This window comes from Gopherus flavomarginatus, chromosome 2, assembly GCF_025201925.1.
Source record: "Gopherus flavomarginatus isolate rGopFla2 chromosome 2, rGopFla2.mat.asm, whole genome shotgun sequence".
Classification (NCBI taxonomy): Eukaryota; Metazoa; Chordata; order Testudines; family Testudinidae; genus Gopherus; species Gopherus flavomarginatus.
This window is the reverse complement of record NC_066618.1, coordinates 184,934,846-184,953,225: the sequence shown is the minus strand read 5'-3', so window position 1 is coordinate 184,953,225 and position 18,380 is coordinate 184,934,846. Positions and strand designations below refer to the sequence as shown.

The following is an 18,380-nucleotide window of genomic DNA, read 5'->3' as shown; positions in this document are numbered from 1 at the left end:
TAATTCAGTTTACAGAATAGAAAGTGATTTGAAAGTAGCCAGAGGCCAAAAAAAAGCTGAAAGCAGATGGGCAATAGCAAGAACAGAGAAAATTCAATTTATCCAGCTACATCTGCTCAGAAATGTAGCAGTAGGGTGAGAGTACATTTTAATCATTTCAGAAGCTTTATTGGCACGACAAGGTAGCTGTTGGTAATTCATCAGTGATGCCGACCAAATTCAGAGGTAAGTTTATGGAAAGCTGAAGTGGTAACATGCCCTGCCCCCTTAGCACATCTGTTATACCATCTTAAACTCAGTTCTGAATTTCAACATGGTAATGGGGTTTGTACAAAAGACCCACTCTATCTTTTACACCCCATGTAACACCACTGACTTCAGTAGAATTGCATGAGTGTGATGGAGGACAGCACTGGGATGGAAATACCTTAAATTATAGGAATAATGAAACAAAGTCATGCTTGCTTATCAACAGCGGAGCCCCAAATGTTTCTCATTGACTAAAGAAACTTGTTAACTAAGGAACAGAGCTGAAGGCCTTTGGGAATGGAGGGTCTGTCTACACGTGTTTCAGCTAGAGGTTAACATTCTCACATTAAAAAAAAAATCTTCGTGCACATGGTCTCTGTGGCTTGCAATGCAGGAGGGCATTTGAGAAGATATTAAAGGAGCTTAGAGTGTGAAGCTGTCTCTCTCAGAAACTCTGAATACTAAGACATTTGATAAAGAAATCAGTACTCAGCTACACAGATTTCTGTTGAGAAATCTTTCAGCAGTGCTCTCACCATCACATTTGCTGCACTCTGGGCTCTCACCAGCATTAGTGGCATTATTTTGTTTTCTTAAATGATTTACAGTGGAAATTCCTGTGGTCATTTCCCCGTATCTTTAGCTGCCAGACTACTGATCCCAGACAAAAAGACTACCTCACACTGCAGTGAAATGTGTTAAGACTCCCGTGAACGCTAACCAAGTACAGTGACCATAACCTAGAGGCAGAAAGGAGGCGGCACAAGCAGTCTAAACCTAGTGGGGAGCAGAGAACACTTTTTACTCAAGGAGGATAGGTCCATCAATGGCTATGAGCCAAGATGGTCAGGGATGGAACCTTACATTCTGAGCATCCCTAGCCTCTGACTGCCAGAAGCTGGGAGTGGACAGGATCAATCACTGGATTGTTGCCCTTTTCTGTTCACTGTCTCTAAAGCACCTGTCACTGGCCACTGTCAGAAGACAGGATACTGGGCTAGACAGACCATTGATCTGACCCACTATGGCCATTCTCATGTACTCACTATGAGGAAGCATGAGAAGGGTATTTTTCTCAAATCAGCGGACATCATTAAAGACTTCTCCTCAAAAAGCAATGAGGCCAAACTGGAAAAAGGAGAGAGAAAGCTGAGGGGACCATGTGCACCTGCCTCTGGACCACAAAGGGTCAGCAATGACAGAAGGACACAGGTGACAAAACCCACTGCCAAGCAGGTCCGACCCACCTCTGAGAGCAGTGGCGGGGGTCTTTAGGGGTGTAGGAGGTGCGGGGAATCTCTCTTCTTTCTCTCACCGGATGGGCAGGGCAGGGAAGTCTCCTGGGGACTCTCCATGAATTGGGAAAACGTCTGTTAGTCTACAAGGTGCCACAGGATTCTTTGCTGCATTTTGGGGAGTGATTTCCCTAGCCCCGCCCACCCCTGGTGACACTGAAACGCTCAGAATTAGGGACCATCCTCCCAGTCCCAGCTGTGTCACCTGCTTTAGGGGTGTCCCTATTGCACTGAACCTGGCCGGACGGAAAGGGATGCGACTGCCTCGCCGCGACCCCCACAATTCCATTCCCGGGACCGCAAAGTCCCAGACTCCGCCCTCGCGGGCCCAGGAGCTCCTGCTTTATCAGCTCAACCCTGGACGATACCATCTCACCGCGGTAGGGGACAGGGGAGCGCTTCCGTTTCTCTCACGCCGCCCACCCCCCTGCGGGTGGATTGGCTGGAGCGGCTCCCCGCGCCTGCGCAGTGAGGGAGAGAGGTCAGGGAGCGTTTGTGCGTCACAGGGCAGGTAGAGGAGGGGACGGGGCTATGGCGGAGGTCGCGGCAGCCCCGGGCGAGCCCGCGGCGCTGGCGGCCGAGGGCCCCGAGGCCAAGGCGCTGAGCGCGGGGGAGTACGCGCGGCGCGTGCACCAGTGGCTCTGGGACTCGTACTGCGGCTACTGGAGCTGGCAGAGCGGCCTCCCCGCGCTCCTGGCCGCCGCCGCCCCCTACGGCAGCCCAGGCCCGCCCGCCGCCGGCTGCCCCCCGCCGCCCGCCTACTACGCCCCCTGCTACCTCCTGGCCGCGGCCGCGCCGCCGCCCCGCGCGCCGCCCGCCTGGCCGGGAGCCGCCCGCCTGGCCGCTGTGCCCCGGCCCGGCCCCGCCGCCAGCAGCGCCCCCAGGGAGAGCGGCCGGCCAGCAGGTGAGACCGAGGGGCGTGGCTGACGAGAGACCCGGGCCGAGGTGGAGCCTCAGGGGCAGCGGGGGAAGGAGCCTCCTAACTCGTGTTCTGGCTCGAGCGGGTGGCCTCGGCGGGATCTGGGAGCTGCCTGGCCGGGGTGTCCTGGGATTCCTGTCTCCCCAGTGCTGTGAGCGCCCAACGCGCTGCTCGTGCCGCCCATCCCACGCCTGGTCGCCAGGCTTGTCGGTGGTGGGGCTTTGCTGCTATGGATTGGGTGGGGGAGGTGCTATCTTCTCTTGGCCTGACGGCTGTTGGGGAGAGAGACAAGCTACACCGAGCACTTCTTCGGCTCTGATATTTAGCATTTTATATTTTCGACGCGTAGCGTGGTGGTTGGCCTGGGAATGGGAGCGTCTGTATTTCATTCCAGGCCCTGCCACTGGCTTATGGTGTGTAGGCAAACTTCATCTCTGTGCTTCAATTTCTTCACCTTACTACAGGGAACTATGACTGATGAGCTTTAGATGTTAAGATTGCCACCCTTCTCAAAATCCTCAAAGGGCTTTCTTTGTAGAAGCACAAATATTATTGGCAGCAAAGAATCCTGTGGCACCTTATAGACTCAGGGTATGTCTACATCTACAATTTTGCAGCGCTGGTTGTTACAGCTGTATTAGTACAGCTGTATAGGGCCAGCGCTGCAGAGTGGCCACACTTACAGCAACCAGCGCTGCAAGTGGTGTTAGATGTGGCCACACTGCAGCGCTGTTGGGCGGCTTCAAGGGGTTTCGGGGAACGCGAGAGCAAACCGGGAAAGGAGACCAGCTTCGCCGCGGTTTGCTCTCGCGTTCCGCGAACCCCCCTGCAAACCGCAGGGAAGGAGACCTGCTTGCTCGGGGGTTCGGGGAACGCGAGAGCAAACCGGGGAAGGAGACCTGCTTGATTACCAGAGGCTTCCTCAGGTATGCCGGGATACCTGCTTATTCCACGGAGGTCAAGAAAAGCGCTGGTAAGTGTCTACACTTGATTACCAGCGCTGGATCACCAGCGCTGGATCCTCTACACCCGAGACAAAACGGGAGTACGGCCAGCGCTGCAAACAGGGAGTTGCAGCGCTGGTGATGCCCTGCAGATGTGTACACCTCCTAAGTTGCAGCGCTGTAACCCCCTCACCAGCGCTGCAACTTTGTGATGTAGACAAGCCCTAACATGTTAGTCTGTAAGGTGCCACAGGATTCTTTGCTGCTTTTACAGATCCAGACTAACACGGCTACCCCTCAAATATTATTGGGATTGTTTAGTGCCTCTGAACTTGGGTGCATGACAACCCCTTTAGCTGCCTAATGAAAGAAATGGTGGTGATCCAAATACTAAATACAATCAAAATTTTATTCTTGAATCAACAATTTTATCCTTGTCTTCAGAAATTAGTACACTAATCTGCTGTGCCAGGGGACAAAATGTGGAATGAGGGATACTTGGTACTTTGTGTCTTCTGGCATCTGAAAGTGATTTTGAATGTCAAGGATAGTTATGACCACAGTCAGAATTTCATGGAAGCAGTAATTCTTATTAATGCAGCATAGACAGTTATCCTCAAAGAATAGCATATGCAGTATTATATTAGTAGCACCATCCATGTTAATAGATTTAAGAATTCGACACTTTAACAAGTGTGTCATATTTAAGTCGTGACTTTCATGGTCTTAACACTTACCTTTCATCTTAACCAGTTGTTGCTGCATTTACTATATTAGCGTGGCCATACAAGAATAAAATCAGAGGTTCCATATCACTAACTTTCATATTAAACATGCTCATTTTAGAAAGTTCATTTGATTTCTATCTTCTGGTACTGCATGCTCAACTTGATGTGAGGAAGTTAAGCTGTGTTCTTCACATTCTTGCGTCATCTTTGGTTAAAGGTTGTACAATTAGAATTTGACAACTATGACAATGCAAGAATGAGAATTGAATCTGTTTTGCTATTCTTTAGCATTAATGAGTGACTTTGTCTGTGAGATAAGCAGATATAAAAGGAAGATGCACAGAAGCAAATATTAAGAAGGTGCCCTTCTTTCCTAACCATTCTTCTAACTGTATTTGCCATTTTAAAGCAAGAACACAGAGGCTGAGAGCTTTGTGCTGCTCTCAAGCAACTTGTTGAGGCTAGTATTCAGAGTGCCATTTGTGCAGCTTCTGTAGATGCCTTGTGAAGATGGCTTTTTAGGTAGGAGAGGTTATTGTGGTGAAGTTTTTTGTGGGGGAAGAAGTGGAATAGTAAAGGGTTCCTTCTCCCTTCCAAAATATACTTATGTGAATTTTAACAAATATGGTTATATTAAGTCAGGTGGGATGAATATTTTAAATTGTAGTTGTTAGAATATAATTTTCATACAGGCACGCCTGTAAGTGCTGCTGAGGAAATACAATGTGGAGAATCAGCCTAGCTACAATTCTTTTATATGACACCTGTCTTTTTGGTTTTTTTATTTTTAAACTTTCTCTTATTACTATCACCACCTGTCTACTTCTCCTGAAGTTTAAAAAAAATAGACAACTTCTTGGTCTTTGGTTCTATTTAAAAAAAAAAAAAATTGGTGCTAAAAGTGGCTAGGCATTTGGAATACCTGATTTTCAGGAACCTGACTTGAGATATCTAAAAGGACCCTGCCTGATTTTCACAGGGCTGGTGCTCAGCTCTTTCTAAAGTCTTCTTCTAAGGTAGAATGAGTGAGTGGTGGGAAGGAGGCAGTTTTAATCCCAGATAAAAAATTAAACTGCAGGAAAACATTCTGTATCAAGTTCCTTGTAAATATAATAGACTGCAAAAATGGTACACTACAAAAAGTAAGCTCTTCAAGGGTGAGACCATGTCTAGTTACTTAGGTGTAATATGTGACTCAAAGGGAGCAGGGAGGGGATGGGATGAGGAAGAGGAAGAGCAACAGCAAAAATATGTTAACTTGGTTTAGGTACATGCTTAGTTAACTTGTCATCCAATTCCCATTGTATCAAAGTACATTTTAAGGAGATAATTGAATAAAAAGAATATGGGCTTCCTTGGGTCAGAATAAGGATTTTAAAATGTTCCCTGCAGTGGGACAATGTGGAATACGATTTTAATATTGCCTCTTATTCTGTATGGCGCAAACTAATGTACGTTCAAGTCTAAGTTATAAAATGCTTTAGCACAGTAAAATTTTGGGTAATTAACTGTTTTTGTTACAGGTCGGGAGTACATTATCCCATCCTTGGCACACAGGTTTATAGCAGAGATGGTGGATTTCTTTATTCTTTTCTTTATAAAGGCAACCATTGTCTTAAGTATTATGCATCTCAGTGGAATAAAGTAAGTTAAACCATTTAAGGCATTATTATATAAAGCTTTTCACTCTTGTGATTAAAGAAAATATATATAATATGTGTGTGCGCGTGCATTTTGGAGTAGCTAGGGTTGCACATGACAGAACCCTAACTGTTAAGAGGCTCCTTTCAAGCATACTTTGTCTTTAAAAATAGATCTTTATTAAAATGATACATTATACAGGTGTGTGTATTATAAAAAGTTACTGTACATGCCTAGAAATGCTCTCAAATGTTTACTTTTTTTGGTTAAGCTTAGTAGTTGGCACTCACAATTTGTATAAAAATGAAATTTCTGAGTATGAACAGTTGAGAAAACATTTTAAACTTGCTTGTACTTTTAAAAGATGCTATTAGGGTTTTTCAAAAATCTCACGTGCCCTATTTGGAAAAACTTTGAAAGCTGATATATTGGAGGGTTTTTTCCTCCATCAGTTGTTCTACACAAATTACATGGTTGGTGTGGAATTTTTATTTATTTTAAAGAAAAGGGCTAAGTAGCATTTACTAAACAAAACACTTGTTTGCCATTCTTTAGTATGGGTAGGGGGTATGATAAGTCAGATGTGGAACCTGTCAGCCTTGACTGTTCTCTTTACTCCTTGTATAAAATGTAATTTTAAATGCTACTTGAGAACATTAATAGATTATAAAGTCGGAAGAGACCACTGGGATCATCTAGCATGACCTCCTGAATTAATTTGTGTTTGAACTAGAAAAATTAGAAAAAACATCAAATCTTGATTTAAAAATTGTCAATGATGGAGAATCCACTGTGGCCCTTGTAAGTGCCTATGCTTATTACCTTTGCTGTTTTAAAACTTGTCCCTTGTGCCTTTTAGTCTGAATTGTCTAGCTTCAGATCTTGTTATACCTTTGCTAGATTGAGGAGCCCTCTATTGATTTTTTTTTTTTTAGAGTAGCAGCCGTGTTAGTCTGTATCCGCAAAAAGAACAGGAGTACTTGTGGCACCTTAGAGACTAACAAATTTATTTCAGTATGAGCTTTTCATGTTCTCTGTATGTATAAATATCTTCTGTCTGTGTGTTCCATTCTATGCATCCGAAGAAGTGAGCTGTAGCCCATGAAAGCTTATGCTGAAATAAATTTGTTAGTCTCTAAGGTGCCACAAGTACTCCTGTTCTTTCTATTGAATTTGTTTCCCATGCAGGCAGTTATAGACTGATGAAGTCACCCCTTAACCTTCTCTTGATGAAGCTAAAAGATTGAGCTCCTTGAGCGTTTCACTATAAGGCATGTTTTCCAATCATTTAATCATTCTTGTGGTTCTTCTCTGAACCCTCTCCAATTTATCAACATCCTTCCTGAATTGTGGGTATCAGAACTGAAAATAGTATTCCAGTGGGTGTTGCACCAGTGCCAAATAGAGATAATGCATTCTCCCTAATCCTACTTGATATTCCTATGTCTATACATCCAAGGATTGCTTTAGCCCTTTTGGCCACAGCATCTCACCTGGACCTTATGTTCAGCTGATCATCCATCAAGATCCCCAAATACTGGTTCATAATAAAAAGGAGAAAAGGGATGACTCTGCCCTTCTTGTGGAAAGGTCTACTTTCTTTTCCCTGACGGGCATCTGCGTGGACTTGCAGTATCACTGCAAAGGTACTGGCACTGGAAGATAGGTCCAAAGTTGGTGCCAAATGAGGAGTAGGTGCTGAGATGAGTTTTTCCTGCATAGTCACCAAGACATTTAGAGCCTCAGTAGACATTGATGGTTTGGTCTTCCGTGCCACTTCTGATTTAGCTGGTGCTAATAATGCTGGATAAGGGATTTGCTCCTGGTATAAGGCTGAAAACATTCCAGTTTTGGACCTAAGGCCAGAATGGCAATATCTGTCTTGGGTCCTGTGTCAGAGGACCTTGGCACAGAGGCTAGTCTTAGTTCCCTCAGTGGTCCCATCTGAATATCAGGCTGCAGCCATGGAAAAACCAGATGAGCCTTGAGCCTCAAGTGTTTCCCCCTTCTAGTGTGGGTGGGAGGGAGTGAAAGTGTGTGCGAGACCCACTTGATAATCCAGACGTAGAAGGTACTGGATGTGTAAGGTATGATCAGTCAGGAGGTGCACATCTTGAAGAGCTTGGGACTTGGTTACAGCAGAGAGTCAGTTGTTCCCCAGGACAAGGGCAGTCTGTGTACTCAAACTATCCTGTACTGTGCACTAACTCATTATATGAAAATAATCTAGAGTAAGGGAAGATCTAGCCTTAGGACAAGAAGGCAAGTACCATTTGCTATCTGTGGCAGCAGAGAAGGAGCTGAGGTAGTTGAGGCTCCTCTCCCTTATACAGAGTTGGGTGATGAAGCTTCCTTCCTGTAAAATCTCTTGTGCACCCCTCAAAGGATATTGCTTTTCAAGACAGTGCCTCAACTCAACACCTGGGGCACCAGATCCTGCAAGTGTGTATACAGAGGAAGGATCTACTTTAATAAAACTAAGAGCTAATCTAGAATAATGAAGGAGGCATAATGAACCTAGTGCAGTGGCCTAGAAGTGGCCTGTTAAGAGGTCAAAGTGGTTCTGTTCCTTGGTTGAAAAGAGGGAATGGAGGGAATCTGCTACAGATGACTGCTTTTTCTCAACTTCAAAGCCCTTTCTAACTCAGTTTGTTCCCCTATCTACTGCACAAATGATGCAGATTTTTAAGGCTGATTTGTCTGCTTTTGCAAACATCTCTGTTCTTTCTATATGTGCCCTTATGCTTGGAACACTGAATTAACCCATAAGATTACTGCTCTCTACAGATTCATTTCTGCCGTGATACTAAAAAGAGAGCCAACCAATGATGTCTGTGTGTGTAGCAGTTATGGGAAAGGTGAGTTAATCTGAAATAGAATAATTGGATTCACAAGGCTGCAACATAGCTACCCTGTGTAACCACATGATCCAGTTTTTTACTCTTGTCCTATTCTTGCCTCTTTGAAATTTTTCTCAAAGTAAACTGTTCAGGGCAGAGGCTTTCTAGCTACATATTTGCACAGCATGTAGCACAATAGGGTTTGATTTTGATTAGGAGCTGTAGGGACTACTGCTATCCTAAGCATGGAAAAACTTTTTTCTACTCTGCTGTAGCGCTTTAAGTTAAAGTGGCCTTCGTAGAGTGCATTAGGGAAATTGCTCCAGTCTGTCCACACTGAGAGCTGAAAGTGCACTGGCGTGGTCACATTTGTAGGGCTTGCAGCTGCATTGGGAGCGGTGCATTGTGGGCAGCTATCCCAGCATTCAAGAGGCTGCAACATGCTTTTCAAAGGGGGGTGGGGTGGAGTGTGACAAGGAGTGTAGGGGAGGAGAGAGTGGGTTTTTGGGGTGCTGAGTATCAGAATGCTGTCTTGTAAGTTCAGACCCCTCTCACTCCCCCACCTCTCTCTCACTCACTCAAAGCAAACAGTAGCTGATTTTTTTTCTCTCGGTCCAAACGGAGCTCCCCTGCCTCTATCGCACATACTCAAAGGCAAACATTACCTGTTTGTTTTTTTCTCATACCAGATAAGCAGCCCGTCTCAGAACTGGAGCTTTGAAAGGGCACTTCCACGTCCCAAGTTCACAACAAAGACAAGAGAGACCACTTCAGTTAAGAGGATTATGGGGCATTTCTGGAGGTCAATCCGTGTATAATAACGTTAGTCCTCATTTACACTGGCGCTGCAGCATCTCGCCCAGTATGCAACAGCTGTTAATCCTCTTGGGGAGGTGGAGGACCAAGACCGCTCTAGGCAGGGAGTCAGAGTGCTCTCCGTGCCTTGGCAGTGTGGACGGGGAGTAAGGTAGAGCACTCTGGGAGGCTTTATTGCGCTATAAAGTGCAAATGTAGCCAAGCCCTCAGTCTGCATGGAATGTTGGGATCAGTGTTGTTTGAACCACCTACTCTTGATGACCTAATTTAAGCAGTCTTTGGGGGAGAAATGCTTTTTTATAATGCCTTGTAACTTAAATTATTAGACTTTACAACACAGTTGTATATTAGATACATGTGACTGAAGTATGCAAGTTTGACAGTTAGGCATGTATGACTATTTCATTTAGGGGTGTGGCTTCTTTTAAATGGTTAAACCAGTGTAAATGTGCCCTATACTGGTATAGCTTAGGGCATGGCTACACTTGCAGATGTAGAGCGCTTTGAGTTAAACCAGCCATTGTAGAGTGCAGTAGGGAAGACGCTGCAGTCTGTCCACACTGACAGCTTCAAGTGCGCTGGCGTGGCCACATTTGCTGCACTTGCAGTGGTATTGGGAGCAGTGCATTCTGGGCAGCTATCCCAGCATGCAAGTGACTGCAATGTGCTTTTCAAATGGAGGGGAGGTTGGAGTGTGACAGGGAGTGTGTTGTGTGTACATGGAGGGAGAGAGTGGGGTTTTGGGGGGCTGAGAGCATGTCAGCATGCTTTCTTGTAAGTTCAGAGAGCAGCAGACCCCTCACCTCTCCCCCCTGCTTCTCTCTCTCACAGCATTCCACAGTAATGGTTGTTTTTGTCTTGGGGCAGATAAGCAGCTGGCTGTCAGAAACGGAGCTTTCAAAGGGCACATCTACATTTCTGCTGCGATTCAAAACAAAGACAGGAGTGGCCACTCGACTTAAGGGGATTATGGGATGTTTCTGGAGGCCAATCAGAGTGCAGTAATGCAACACCTCATTCACACTGGTGCTGCGGCGCTCCAGCAGGGGCACAGCAAATATTATTCTACTTGCAGGGGTGGAGTACCAGGAGCGCTCTAGCCACTGAGTCAGAACGCTCTATGTGTCTTGCCAGTGTGAACAGGTAGTGAGCTAGTGTGCCCGGGGCTCCTGTAATGCGCTGTAACTCGCAAGAGTAGTCAAGCCCTTATTCTCCTTCCTGTATGGGAATAGCTATATCAGTATATTGCATCTTTACATTGCTGTAACTATGTCCCTACTAGGAGTTATACCGCTTAACTATATGGTGCCGTAACTCTTCACTTAATGTCGTCCAGGTTAATGTTGTTTCGTTGCTGATCTATTAGAGAACGTGCTTGTTTAAAGTTGCGCAATGCTCCCTTATGTTGTTCGGCAGCCGCCTGCTTTGTCCACTGCTTGCAGGAAGAGCAGCCTGTTGGAGCTAGCTGGTGGAGGCTTGGAACCAGAGTGGGCCAGCAGCCCCCATATCAGCTCCCCTAACATCCCTGTGTGGCAGCCGGCCAACAGGCTGTCAATTGCCAGGCAGTTTAGGTGTCCCTTCCCCCACTGTCGTGTGCTGCTCCTGCCTTCTGTGTTGGAGCTGTTCCCGGGAGCCTCCTGCTTGCTGGGCTGGGGGGAAGAGGTGCTGATGTCAGGGTGTCCCCCTGCTCCTTGTACCCCATCTCCACAGAGCAGGGGATGGACACGACAGGGCTTAGGACGGAGGTAGCTTGCTGGCAGCAGCTGCTGCCTCAGCTTGCTGATCTACTTAAAAAAGCAATATACTTAAGAGTGTGGTCAGCATACTTAAAGGGGCAGTGCATCTCTCTCTCGCATGGCACTTTGGAAAGTGGAGGGAGTGGTGCGCTCCAATGAGATAGCGTGGGTTCATCATCACTTTCAGGTTTCTGCAGGGAATGTTTGCAGCCACTGCCATGCGTCTGTTGTCTTCTTCCTCCATTCCTGCGGCCTTGTACAGTGTGAGGCTACATTAACAAAGTGTTAACCCTTGAGGGCTCAGCCGAGTGCTAGTTCATCATTTAGCAGTAAGGCATTCCCTGGGAAATATCCCACCCTCTGACTGCATTACCTCAACCAAGCTTCCCAATCATTATTGCTGTGTATAGTATTAAATTGTTTGTTTAAAACTTACACTGTGTGTGTGTGTGTGTGTGTGTATGTATAGATATATAATCTTTTGTCTGGCGAAAAAAATTCCCTGGAATCTACCCCCGCCCCCATGTACATTAATTCTTATGGGGAAATTGGATTCACTTAATGTCATTTTGCTTAAAGTAGCATTTTTCAGGAACATAAGTACAATGTTAAGTGAGAAGTCACCGTACTACCTATTTTTAAGGAAGAATGAAAATGATCCAGGAAACTACAGGCCTGTTAGTTTGACCTCAGTTGTATGCAAGGTTTCGGAACAGATTTTGAGAAAGAGAAAATAGTTAAGGACAGAGGTGAAAAGGTAATTGAGATAAAATGCAACATGGTTTTACAAAAGGTAGATCGTGCCAGACGAACCTGATCTTTCTTTGAAAAGATAACTGATCTTTTTAGACACAGAAAATGAAGTAGATCTAATCTGCCTAGTTTCAGTAAGGCATTTGATACATTTCCAGGTGGGGAAAATTATTAAATTGGAGAAGATGTGGATTAGTGAGAATTGAAAGATGGATAAAGAACTGGTTAAATGGAAGACTAGAGGCGGTCATATTGAATAGTGAATTGTCAGACTGGAGGGAAGTTATTAGTGAAATTCCTGAGGGATCGGTCTTGGAACCAATCTAATTTAACATTTGTATTAATGACTGACACACAGAGTGGGAGTGTGCTAATAAAATTTGTAGATGACAAAAAGATGAGAGCTATTTCGGTCCTCCTCCATATTGAGATTATCATACAAGAATCATAGAATATCAGGGTTGGAAGGGACCTCAGGAGATCTAGTCCAGCCCCCTGCTCAAAGCAGGACCAATCCCCAGACAGATTTTTACCCCAGTTCCCTAAATGGCCCTCTCAAGGATTGAACTCACAACCCTGGGTTTAGCAGGCCAATGCTCAAACCACTGAGCTAGATCTGGATGACTTTGAAAACTGGAGTAATAGAAATGGGATGAAATTTAGTAGTGCAAAGGCATGCAGGAGAGACAAACAAAAGAATTTTTGCTATAAGCTGGGAACTTAATCAGTTTGAAATGACAGAGGAGGAGAAAGACCTGGGTGCACTGGTTGGTTACAGGATGACTATGAACTGCCAATGTGAGGCAGCTGTGAAAAAGGCTATTGTAGTCCTAGAATGCATTAGGTGAGGTATTTCGAGTAGAGAGGGGGAGGTGTTAGTACCATTATACAAGGCACTGGTGAGACCTCATCTGGAATACTGTGTGCAGTTCTAGTCTCCCAGATTTAAGAAAGATGAAGTCAAACTGGAGAAGATGCAGAAAAGGGCTGCTAGGATGTTGAGAGGAATGGAAAACCTACCTTATGCAAGGGCGACTCAGAGCTTGGCTTGGTTAGCCTTACCAAACAAAGGCTGAGGGGAGATATGATTGCTCTCTCTAAATATATCAGAGGGATAAATACCAGGGAGGGAGAGAAGTTATTTAAGTTAGGTGCCAATGTTGACACAAGAACAAATGAATATAAACTGGCCATCAACAAGTTTAAGCTTGAAATTAGACAAAGGTTTTTAACCAGGGCTGGCTTTAGGAAGTGCGGGGCCCAATTCGAACATTTTTGGCAGGGCCCTGGCAGAGATGACTAAAAAAGCAAAAACATGTTTAAAAAAAAAAAAAAAGCCTTTTATTTCTTCCATGTATTATTTACTTTCCATAACTATATAAATTATACAATTATATATTATGTACTTTGCATCATATATGCTGTTGATTGCTTATTAATGACCGCCATTTCACATGTGTGGGTCCCTGCCACTCCCTGCGGGTGTGCACATGTCTGTGCCCAGCTGCTTCCTGCCCCCCTCATTGAAGCAGGTGTGCAGGGTTACTGCCCTGGGAACTGCAGGGCAGCAGTGGACATGAGGCTGGTTGGAGGCAGGGCAGGGGCCTGACTGGAGGTAGGGTCTAGCTGCAGGCAGGGCAAGGGGTGCAGGGCTGGCTGGAGACGGGGGGTGGGGTGGGATGGCTTCAGGCAGGGCCGCAGGGGGATACAGCAGGGGTTGAGAGGGCTGGAGACAGAGCTGAGTGCGGAACTGGCTGGCTTTAGGCAGGGGAGTGCAGCAGGGATTGGCTGGAGACAGGGCAGGGGGTGCGGGGCTGGGTGTGGGCAGGGGGTGCATGGCTGGTGCGGGCAGGGCTGTGTGTGGGGCTGGCTGCTTTGAGCAGGGCTACAGAGGTGTGTGGCAGGGGTTGGCTGGAGACAAGGCAGGGGGTTTGGCAGGGGCTGGCTGCGGGCACGGGTTGCAGAGCTGGCTGCAGGCAGGGGGTGCAGGGCTGGTGCGGGCAGGGCAGGGGGTGCAGCAGAGGCAGCTGGAGCCCCCGACCTTTAAATAGCCCCCAAGGCTCCCGCTATCCCAGGGCTTGGGGGGTTATTTAAAGGGCCTGGGGCTCCCCTGCTTCTACCCGCACCGGACCTTTTAAATAGCCGCAGGAGCCCTGGAAAATACATGGGGGCGGGGAGGCTCCGGTGGCTATTTAAAGGACCGGGGTGGCAGAGGCAGCTGGAGCCCCGGCCCTTTAAATAGCCCCCATAGCCCCCTGCTATCCCAGGACTTTGGGGGCTATTTAAAGGGCCCAGAGCTCCAGCCGGGAGAGCAGGGCTGCAGGGTAGGACTTGCCCTGCTCCGCCGGGGCCGCTTGCCCCGCTCCAGCCGGGGCTCCAGCTGGGAGAGCCAGGCTGTGGGGCAGCCGCGCTCCCGCCGGCGCTTTGGTCACGGGAGCGGGGCCATGGAAGACCTCGGAGCAGACTGCAGCAGGGGTAAGTTTAAAAAAAAAAAAAAAAAAAAAAAAAATTAAAAGGCCCTTAAGGTGCGGGGCCTGATTCCGGGGAATCGGCTCAATCAGCCTAAAGCCGGCCCTGTTTTTAACCATTGGAGTGAATTTCCAAAACAACTTCACAAGGGGAGCAATGAAGGCATAAAACCTAGCTGGCTTCAAGACTGAGCTTGATATGTTTATGGAGGGGATGATATGGTGAGACTGTTTACAATGGCATGTAGCCAAGCTGCGACTCCTAGTAGCAAATATCCCCAACGGCTGGTGATGAGACACTAGCTGTGGAGTTACAAGGAATTCTTACCAAGGTGTCTGGGTCTTGCTGACATGCTCAGGGTCCAATTGACCACCATATTTGGGGTTGGGAAGGAATTTTCCCTTAGGTCAAATTGGCAGAGACCTTGGGGGTTTTTCGCCTTCCTCTGCAGGATGGGGCATTGGTCACTTGCAGCTTTAAACAAGAGTAAATGGTGGATTGTTTGTAACTTGAAGTCTTTAAATCATGATTTGAGGACTTCAGTAACTCAACCAGAGGTTAGGGGCCTATTCAGGGAGTGGGTGGATGAGGTTCTGTGGCCTGCAACATGCAGGAGGTCAGACTAGATGTTCATGATGGTCCCTTCTAGCCTTGAAGCCTGTGGCCTGGTCTGTCCTACAGTTAAGTCCTATGCAGCCTTGCGTTGACCTAGCTGTGGAAGTGTCTTCACTTAAATTTGGCTCCCGCCAATGTGCTTCTCTGTGCCACTTTCCCCAAGCGGCATTGTCATGGTCGATGTACTTAGGTCGATGCAATGTCAGTGTAGACACTGCATTGCTTATGTTGACTGTTGCTGACCTCCAGGAGCCGCCCCACAATGTCCCACCCTGACAATGTAGTCCATGCACTCCTGGTAAGAATGTGCACTGCTGACGCATGGAGCCAAATGTGTGCACACAATTGTGGTGGCTGCATGTCCATGTAAATTAGGTAGACATAATTTGTAGTGTAGAACTGGGTTATGAGGCTGAGTCAGCAAGCTGCATCTGCACTAGGGATTATGCTGGCATAGCTAGTCTGTCAAGGGAGTGTGTTTTTCACATCTCTGATGGACATAGCTATGCCAATATAACCTTTCAGTGTAGGCCAGGCCTAGGTTCCAAAGGGGTGGCTGCAGGTATGGCAATACCATAATGGTCAAATGCAGTAGCCTTGTGGAATGGCTCACTTGTTAAAGTGAAGTCTTCTTTTGTACAGGGACATTTCCAAGTTTGCTATGCATTATATAATAGAAGAAATAGATGAAGACACATCCATGGAAGACTTGCAGAAAATGATGATAGTGGCCCTTATCTACAGGTTGTTAGTCTGCTTCTATGAGGTAACTAGTCATGAATATTAAATCCTAACTTATCAACTGGATATCCAAGTCAAATGTTGTTCCATGACTATCAGAAGTATTTGAAAACTGATTCATTAACTTGTTAAGAAATCTAACACTAGTACACCAACTGGTGTCTGATCCATGAAGTTGTTGGAATTACTAAGATAGGATACTACTAGAAATTCATTTAACCATAAATACCTTTATTAAATCCAAAGGCCAAATTGTACAGTTGCTCTAAAAACCTAAATAACAATAAGCAATCAGTACATCTATACAATAGCAAACATAAGTTGATCAGTACACTTTCAAAAGGCCCATCCTAGGGACATCTCTCTCATCCTGACTGCCATCAGCTTGATCAGATAGGAATGACAACTACCCTTAGCAAACATGTTGTTTTTTTTATACAGTATAACAAACAAGTGATGTCATTGCCTATTGCTTACTTCAGCTAAGAATCAATTTTTGGCTGTCTGGGACTGCTCTTCTCTTGGCTTTCCATCGACCTTGGCTAAGACCGGATAGGGCAGTCTGGGCCTTTTTCTTTGAATGTATCAATGTAAAAGCTGGTCTTTTATCTCTTTACAAGGGCCCATATTTTAAGATATATGAAATATAAATATAAATTCATCACAACCCTTTTGTCTGTAAGAACCAGGGTTTTTTCAGAGGCTTCTCTCTTAGCCATATTTCAAAAATAGCCTTCTCCCAAAACTTGTCTTGTTAGATGTTGCATTTTTTTAGCATTTGAACCAATTATTTTTCAAGGTTTGGTTACATTTGATTTAGCTTTTTACACAGTTTACTAAACACACATGTAATTCTTACCCAAGATAAACGAACTTTAAACCTTTTAATTTTAAAACTATAAATGTAAACTTACTACATGAGAATAAATGTAAATTAAATATTCAATGTATTAAGATTATTAAGACTTATACTTCTGTGCCATTTGGATTGCTCTTATTTATAGATCAGACTTATTAAAATTATATATGTTTTGGGCAACCAACAGTGATGGATTGCAGAAATAAAATAGTTGATTTCTCTTGCAGATTATCTGTATTTGGGGAGCTGGTGGGGCAACCCCAGGGAAGTTTCTGCTTGGCCTTCGAGTTGTGACGTGTGATACATCTGTACTTATTGCACCAAATCGTGTGTTAGTGATTCCATCCTCTAATGTTAGCATAACAACGTAGGTATTCTTCACTTAATTGTATCACTCGCAAACTAATAGGGGTGAAAGTACATGATTTGAAATAAGATTACTTTGTCAGCATTTTGCTAATTTGTTTTCTTATTAAAACCGTCATGTACAATCAGATCTCTCAGTGCATACTTTGTAGCAAGGGGTCTGTTAACAGTAAAGAATTGAGGGGATCTATTTCTTCTGAAATATGGGTCTATTATAGGAGTGGGTGGGCAAGGTTCTGTAGTCTGCAATGTGCAGGAAGTCAGCCTAAAGGATCACGATGGTCCTTTCTGGCTTTAAAGTTTGTCTCTCTTTGGCACTGAGTCTTATCAGACAGAATCCTGCAGTGACCCAAGAATCATGTCCTGACTATTTAATCACTTAAACAGAGAGGCATATTTTAGCTTTGCATGTTAAAATACTTGATTTCTAAATCCAGATGTTTCACTTTATGCTGCATAAATTTGAGGTACTGGATCAGTGGCAAAACTTCTCTGGGCAGTGACTGAAAATTAAAACAAACTAATTTCCTTCTCATTCTAGGTCTACAATACGAGCCTTGATCAAGAATTTTTCTATTGCTTCCTTTTTTCCTGCATTCATTACGCTGCTATTTTTTCAGCATAACAGAACAGCCTATGACATCGTAGCAGGAACTATTGTGGTAAGAAGAAATGTAGTCAGATGATACCAACAGAAGCCCAGATTACCAAACTTTTTTTTAACTCCTAAAAAACAAAGTAAAGAAGACCATCAGTATTGGTTGCCCAAATTAACTGGAGACAGATTCAGATGTTAAACAATGAGTCATTCCAGTATGGTGCCAGTGATTATCTTGAAAGTGTTGCTTTTTCTTAAATGCCAAAGACATTTCAGAGAAATAGTATATTCAATTTGAAAGTATTAACATTAGATTGACAGGAAGGAAACTGGTTATATTTCGCCATAACGGAAAGTTTCTCTCCATCTCCAGAAAGGAGATACCTGGAAATATTGCCATCGTAAGAAGTACTAGTTCTACAACTTGATTATTTTATGGGAAAAATATGTTGGAGAATGTAGTTGTGGTCTACGCTGGTGTTTACAAAACACATTACAGAAACTATCCCTTAGAAGGGATTGCAGTATTTCTTGGGGGGATGGAGGCAAAAATATAGCTAATGTGTTTCTATTAAACTGATGCATTGTGCGGTGGTTGGGTATTATCAACCCCTTAAAGGCTTAGTGAACTCCTTCACTTCAAGAATTGTATTCCTTTACCACTTTTTAAATGTATTACCTAAACATGTATTGTGACAGGTTTTTTGCATGACTGTGTTAAGCATTAAGTCACTTACTATTTGTCTATCCTAATGAAATAAATAAGTTTACTACTTTGTGGGAAGAATAAATTACTGTGGTATTTGTGAAA

The 18,380-nt window shown here is 44.9% G+C and overlaps 1 protein-coding gene across 1 annotated transcript; it reads left to right on the top strand.

Moving 5' to 3' along the window:
* Window positions 1-2,028: 2,028 nt before the first annotated feature.
* FAM8A1 (family with sequence similarity 8 member A1) lies at window positions 2,029-18,380 on the top strand. The gene is made up of 5 exons (XM_050941639.1): window positions 2,029-2,448; window positions 5,659-5,779; window positions 15,648-15,771; window positions 16,833-16,972; window positions 17,513-18,380. The coding sequence occupies exons 1-5, from the start codon at window positions 2,076-2,078 to the stop codon at window positions 17,655-17,657; spliced, it is 903 nt and encodes a 300-aa protein (XP_050797596.1). The 5' UTR covers window positions 2,029-2,075; the 3' UTR covers window positions 17,658-18,380.